General features: G+C 43.6%; 1 protein-coding gene across 1 annotated transcript in view; it reads right to left on the bottom strand.

Moving 5' to 3' along the window:
* Positions 1 to 524: 524 nt before the first annotated feature.
* The window catches only part of LOC116982666 (putative pre-mRNA-splicing factor ATP-dependent RNA helicase DHX32), a 127,148-nt gene continuing 119,877 nt past the window's right edge, over positions 525 to 7,795 (bottom strand). Inside the window, exon 12 of the mRNA XM_033036001.1 lies at positions 525 to 3,775. Within this exon, the coding sequence (XP_032891892.1) occupies positions 3,586 to 3,775 (190 nt within the window). The 3' untranslated portion in view covers positions 525 to 3,585. The remainder of the gene's footprint in view (positions 3,776 to 7,795) is intronic.

The following is a 7,795-nucleotide window of genomic DNA, read 5'->3' as shown; positions in this document are numbered from 1 at the left end:
ACAGAAAACAATCGAAGTTGATCCAATCCAAGCTTATCCCTTTTAACATCTAACTTTCCCCATTGGTGCAGAGAGATGAAGAATGAGAACTCCAGATGATATTTTCCCTCCTTAAACCAGCAACTGGGCCATAAAGAGACAGAGAGTAACTAGCACAATACAAGGTACAGAATCGAGCCTCGGCAACAACACCAGGCATTTATTTCCCAGGGCACAGCTGGTCACTTTGCCACTTGTGATAGCGGCTACCTGGAGCCCAAGTTAGTCAATGTTTTGGGAACCATTCACATATTTCATTTCAGCTCCAAGATTTGAAGTTAACTTTACATGTAAAGACACTATTCTCTGGACACTTGTACATACCAACAAAAGCTCTGCATTGTACCTCGGCTCACGTGACAAAAAAACTAGAGGAGCTAAATACAAAAACGTGATCTGTTTTCACCTACCATTCCAGAATTCCCTAGTTTTAAAGTTTCATATGAAGGATGAAGGCAGGAAAACAAATAAGGAAAGACTTATTTATTAAATAGGACACTTCAATACTCCGCTGCAGCATATTCAAAGCAAAAGCTCTGCTGATCAATCAAGAAAAGCAAAAACGAACAAAATCATGAGAGGACTAGATCGGATAGATCGCATAGAGTCTGTTGCCCAGAGTAGGGGAATCGAGAATTAGAGGACATGGGTTAAAGTGAGGAGGGAAAGATTTAATAGTAACCTGAGGGGTAACTTTTTCACACAAAGGGTGGTGTGTATATGGAACGAGCTGCCAGAGGAGGTAGTTGAGGCAGGTACTATCGCAGCTTTTAAGAAACAATTAGACAGGTGAATGGATAGTACAGGTTTAGAGGGATATGGGCCAAATGCAGGCTGGTGGGACTGATGCAGAGGAACATGTTGGTCTGTGTGGGCAAGTTGACATGAAGGGCCTGTTTCCATGCTGTATGACTATCTAAAGAATGTGTGGAAAGATGCTCTGAAATCGCTCATCCTCGGAATGAGAACCCACACCCCCTGACCATTTCTCCCAAGTAAACCGTAGAGCAGACACAGAGAGAGGAACTAGAATGGCAGCGACTACTGTTCTCTCAAACAATGACGACTATCGGCTTAAGCACCTCAGCTGCTACAAACCGATCCACTGGGCATCAAACTGGGTTGTACTTGAGATCATTTACAGAAGGTGGAGATGCTTCCAAATAAACAATCCACCGTGCCATGTGTAGAAACAAAGAACTGCAGATGCTGGTTAATACACAAAGTGCTGGAGTGACTCAGCAGATCAAGCAGCGTTGCTGGAGAACACAGATCAGTGACGTTTCCAGTCGAGACCCTCCTTCAGACTTCTTCAGAAGCATCTCGACCCGAAACGTCACCTATCCATGTTCTCCAGCGATGCTACCTGACCTGCTGAAGTTCTCCAGCGATGCTACCTGACCCAACACTTTGTATCTGGAGATCTCTGGATCAGGATGTAATACGTTGAAAAGCTCTAGATACAGCATCACTCAGCACTATGATGGTGGTGGATGTACTAGTCAAGATGGAGGTCCTCCAGTGTGCCGTATGGTGGTCAGATGTCCTGAAGTGTTATGGACAGAAATCTGTAAAACTTTTCACTGTACAGGTGGCAAGAAGCTAAACTGAACTGAACTATTGACCGATCCAGCATTCTAGTCAGCTCTTGCTCTTCTTAACGGAAGCCAACATAAAAACTGGGGTAAAACCACCGAACTATCTACAAGGAGTAAAGGAGAAAGTTGCAAATCTAGTTGTATAATACAATTCCCAGTAACTATACAACCAATTTAGTGTCCAACCTCTTAAAAAGCCAAGTAGTGCATTCGACCCTTGTATTGCTACATTACCTCCGTCCACGTTACAAGTGTCTCTTGTGCAAACTGCAAGGGACAACGTATTTGGATTTACAAATATGTCCATGAGCACAGATCAAACACGCACATGCGGATAAAGACACACATGCACATACAGAATTTTCTCCAGGGTAGAGGTGAGGTTTTGTGGCGAGGTGTACTATGTATATATCCAGAAGCGGTAACGAGTACGATGGCCATGGAACCCTGAAGTGTTACACCAGAGAAAGAGGCCATTTGGTGCCACAATCTTCGTCTTCACTAGGCATCTTATCGATTCATTGTTCACATTCATTTACTTAAACAGTACCTTTTAAGCGACAATTTGATTATCTTTCAAGAGAATTTATGCTGAGAAAAGCTTTTTTTGTTGAAAATCTTGGGCCTCTGACTGCTTTTAAAAGTATTGTTTTGTGTTCTTAGTGAGGAATGCCAGTTTTGGGAAATTGGGATATTTTCTTCACTGCCCGAGGCAGAATTAAAACAAAACACTCGCGAGCTGCAAAATTAAATATCGAATTACTTGCTTTGGTGCCAAGCTCAGAAGAACAATACCTGCACGCATCCATGTGGCAATTCGGCACGTAAGTGCAACAGTAGAGTTGCTGCCGTACAGCGCCAGAAACCTGGGTTCGATCCTGACTATGGATGCTGTCTGTACGGAGTTTGTATGTTCTCCTTGTGACCAAGTGGGTTTTCTCTGGGTGATAAGACACATGCTGGAGTAATTCAGCGGGTCAGGCAACATTTCTGGAGAGAAGGAATGGGTGATATTTCGGGACGAGACCGGGTGCAACGGTTTCCTCCCACATTCCAAAGATGTGCAGTAGGTTAATTGGCTTCCGTAAATTGTGTAGGAGAGAACTAATGTATGGGTGATTGTTGGTCGGCGTGGACATGTTGTGCCGAAGGACCTGTTTCCACGCAGTATCTCTAAATTAAACTAAATTTCACTGTTTCCAGAGCAGAGTTGACACCATCACGTTAACAAAAAGGGTAATTCCATGTTACGGGCCATTAACGCAAATGGGTGAAAATGGCCCCTAAGCTCATCTAACATGGGACCTTTATAATGCACTCTGCAGTAAGTACACTGCAGTTAGGGGTTATGGGGAGAAGGCAGGAGAATGGGGTTAGGTGGGAGAGATAGAACAGCCATGATTGAATGGCTGAGTAGATTTGATGGGCCGAATGGCCTACCTCCGCTCCTATTACTTATGACCTTAAGCCCCAGGAAAAGATAAGCAGACCCAACCACAAGTTGCTAGCTCGAAGAAGAATAGGCAGATAAAAAGATAGGTCGGGGGAATCATTTCATCTGAAAGTGACTCACTGTTTACTGAACCAAAATATGTTTTGACTAGAATCTCAGAATCACACAGCATTGAAAGTGGCCCACACTGTCTGTTCTTTGGGGGAAATTAGTCACTTGCTCCAAACTTCTCCTTCCAGTCTTCTTCCCACTCCCTCCAGGAGCGTTACTGACATTGTCACCCATGTTATGAAGATCACGTCCTGGGACAGCAGAGATTAAAAAATCAAACCTCCTGTCGATTCTGTTAATAAGAGATGGCGAGATAGTGTCAGAAGTATTTCCTATGCTGGATTTGGTTCCCAGGTCATGTACGGGCCATGTCGGAGGGCCAGTTGTCATTAGTGGACCGGTGCCTTTGCTCTCTTTGCAGTGCGACCGCCTCTCTCTCTCCATTTACTGAAGCAGGCAGAGCTCCTCATTTTCGCCCACTTCCAAGTTTTCTTCCTCCCTCAGAGTTTCCTCCGACTCCTCATCAGGCTGGGTTTCAGCCCCGCTCTCCTTCTCCCTCAGTTCCATCAGCAGGTCACGGCTCTCGCTGGCTGGTAGGTTGCTAAGGTAGTACTGTGGTGCAAACTCAAGCAGCCTACAGGAAGGAAACAGAGAAGGAATTTAAAAAAATCAACAGATTTTGGGGTGCCAGAAATTCCCAGCTAAAATGGGTTATATATTTTGAATAGTGAAAGGCCTGGATTGAATGAAAGTGGAGAAAGACACAAAACGCTGGAGTAACTCAGCGGGACAGGCGGCACCTCTGGATAGAAGGAATGGGTGACGTTTCGGGTTGAGAACAATCTTCAGACTGGAGAGGATATTTCCACTGGTGGGGGTGTCTAGGACCAGGGGGTACAACCTCAGAATAAATGGTTGTACCTTCAGAACGGAGATGAGGAGGGATTTCTATAGTCAGAGGGTGGTGAATCTGTGGAATTCATTGCCACAGAAAGCTGTGGAGGCAAAGTCAATGGATATCTTAAAGTCGGAGATTGACAAATTCTTGATTAGTACGGGTGTCAGGGGATATGGGGAGAAGGCTGGAGAATGATGTTGAGAGGGAAATATAGATCAGCCGTGATTGAATGACGGAGTAGACTAGATGGGACGAAAGCTCCTAAAACATATACAAATATTTTTGGAAAAAGATGTAGCACATGGTGTTGGGTGGGGGATGGCGTTATACTGTCATGGCTACAGAGTTGGTTAATAAACAGAAAACAAAGAGGGAATAATGAATCAAATGTGGTTTGGCAGACTGTAACTTGTTGGGTACTACAGGGATGAGTATTCATAATCTCGCTCAACAATCTGCCTGTGGAGATGATAGATAACACTTAAAAAAAGATCAAAGACAAACGTGGCTGCAGATGTTGGAAACCTGGAACAAGAGAACGGAAGAGCTGGAAGAACTCACACGTCTCACCACACGTTTTGCCTTTTAAGAAAGTTATGGGCTTTTGGCTGTCCTTGATCACAGCTTTTGTGTTAAGTCAATGGAAAAGCAATAGTGAACAAGATGCTAATTTCCGAGTATGAAAATGGCCATAACTTTTTTAATACTGAAGATATGAAAGTGAATTAGGTGTCAAATTAAACTTCTCTTTATGCTTTATCTGATTGGATAAATTGCAGACTTGATTTTTTTAATCTCAAAATTTTGTATCATTGCTATGTCAATACCCTACCCCCAATACAATGTGCTCTAATTTTGCACACTAATCTCTTGTGTGGGGCAGTAAATTGTTGAGATAGCTATACCATAAAGGAGAGAGGAAGGCTTGGTTGATGGAACATCAAGTGCAGTGGTGCCCATAACTGAATGGTCATAGAGTCTTACAGCACAGAAACTGGTCCTTCCGCCCAACTTGTCCACGTTGATCAAGATGCCCATGTAAGCTAGTTCACTTTGTTTGTGTTGACTCATATCCCTCTGAATCCTTCCTATCCATATAACTATCCAAATGTCTTTTATGTGCTGTTATCATAACTACCTCATCAACTCTCACCTTAAACCTTTGCCCTCCAGGTTTAATTTCCCAACCCTGGGAAAAGGACTGTATCAATATCATGATTTTATTCACCTCTCTAAGATCGCTCTTCAGACTCCAATACTCAAAGGAATCAAGACCATGCCTGCCCAACCTCTCCCTATAACTCAATCCCTTGAGTCCAGGCAACTTGCATTTCCAGATCACACTGCACAAGGCCCTACAATTCATTATGAAAACTCTGTCTTAGTTTGACTTACCAAAATGCAAAACCTCTATACATACCTAAATGCCTCATTCATTGTGAGAAATACAAAAATTGTGCTCTCTTATAAATCAAATATAGCCCAGATAATAGTGATAAATTTAATATGGTATACCAGCAGGTGATAAGCAGGTTAAAGGGACAAGCAAATAACCCTGATAGGAGCAGAATTAAGGTTAATTCTCAACCTACACCGCCAGTCAATCATGGCTGATCGAACTTTCCCTCTCAACCTCATTCTCCTGCCTTCTCCCCATAACCCCTGACACCCGTACTAATCAAGAATCTCTGCCTTTAAAATATCCACTGGCTTGGCCTCCACAGCCGTCTGTGGCAAAGAATTCCACGGTTTCACCATCCTGGGACTAAAGAAACTGCTCCTCATCTCCTTCCTAAAGGTACGTCCTTTTATTCTGAGCCTGAGGTATCTGACCCAACATTCTCCCATTAGTGGACACATCCTTTCCTCATCCACTATCCAGGCCTTAACAAATATTTCTTTTTAAAAAATGCATATTTTCTGAGCAACCTTTAGTACAATCTGCCAAAGAAATAATGATTTTCTGTACATTTGCAAAGCCGGGAAACAGCAGTCAACACAAATTCAGAATGGGGAAGGCCCTGTCTGACCCTGTCAATTAATATTTTTTCAGGAAGTGATACCCAAGTGAACTTTGGAAAACCCTATGATGTGGCATATCTAAAATTACAAAATCCCTTTATCCAAATTTCACAAAATAATTGTCAGTAGTGCAGGAGTGTAGATTCAAGGTGAAGATTAGCGGAATAAGTGTTTTGCCATGACTTTAGAATATAGTACAAAGACAGTACAGTACAGCACAAGAACAGGCCATTTGGCCCACAATGTCTATGCTGAACGTAATGCCTAGATAAACTGACCTCCTCTGTCCTCACCTGATCCATATCCTTTCACTCCCTGCATATCCATGTGTCTTAGAAATTCATACTTAAAAACAAAATAATGGAAGGATATGGATCATATGACTCTACTTCCTTAGAAGTCTTAGGAAGTTCGGCATGTTCCTGACAACTCTCACCAACTTCTACAGATGCGCCGTAGAAAGCCTTTTATCGGGATGCATCACAGCCTGGTTTGGACTATCTTTGATCGGACTTTACCTGTTTTATCTTGCACTAAACGTTATTCACTCTGTACACCGTAAATAATGTGTAGGAAGGAACTGCAGAAGCTGGTTTAAACCGAAGATAGACTTAAAATGAGTAACTCAGCCGGACAGCAAGCAGCTCTGGAGAGAAGGAATGGGTAACTTTTCGGGTCGAGACCCGTCTTCAGAAGTTATCTTTCCGCTGACTTTCCGGGAACAAGGGCTGAAGAGAGTCTAGCATGGCGAGTGACGACGGTTTGCGGGGCGACCGGAATGGAGGAAGGGACGGATGCAACGAGCCTTTGTGGCCAGCTTCAGCTCGGACTGTAAAATGACGCCTCTTGCAATATGGATTCCTTGGGCTGCTCTGTGCATACTGTACTAACTGTACAATTGTGTTTATGTCCGGGGATAGTCTTGCTGATCTGTATGCAAAAAAATGTATTTCACTGTACCTGGTAATACTGACAATAAAGAAATCATTGATCCATCCCCACCTGTTTGCACCTTCTGCCAAGACTACTCCCTCTGCAACGACTTGGTTCACTCATCCCTTCCCACGGAAACCAACCTCTCCCCAGGTACTTTCCCCTGCAACCGCAGGAGATGCATCAGGTGAGACAGATGTTCACGGGCATCTCCTCCAACCTCAACTACTGCATCTAGTGTTCCTGTAGTGGCCTCCTGTACATTGGTGAGACAAAGCTTAGCCTCAGCAACCGTTTCACCAAACACGCACTAGGTCTGCTGGAACTCCTGGATGATAAATTAATTTAACTCTTTCTGTCCTGGGCCTCCACCATTACCAGAGTGAGGCCACACACAAACTGGACTGACTGCACCACACATTCTGCTTGGGTAGCTTACAACCTGATGGTATGAACATTGATATTTCTAATTTTACTTCGGAGTCACGTGAGTGACTACGTGAAGAACCCGTCCAGCACGCATGCGCGACATACTTCAAAGCAGCGGTATGGAATCACAGAAGACACAATAATTGAAATAAACATAGTAAAGAAAAGGAGCTTAAATACCAGTTGATCTCTATAGTTGAGGGTGGGAGCGGAGGGCACGTAATCCCTCATCGTAACTCCTCATAAAATACAGATCAAACTTCGAACTGGTAAGTTCTCGTTTAATCTTACTATTTTATATAACTACAACAACCCCTCCCCACCCCTCCAATATGCTACACCTGGACTCGCACCTATTTATCCCCTCCGCTT

This window comes from Amblyraja radiata, chromosome 1 (assembly GCF_010909765.2).
Source record: "Amblyraja radiata isolate CabotCenter1 chromosome 1, sAmbRad1.1.pri, whole genome shotgun sequence".
Classification (NCBI taxonomy): Eukaryota; Metazoa; Chordata; class Chondrichthyes; order Rajiformes; family Rajidae; genus Amblyraja; species Amblyraja radiata.
The sequence above is the reverse complement of the archived record's forward strand: the minus strand, read 5'-3'. Positions and strand labels throughout refer to the sequence as shown.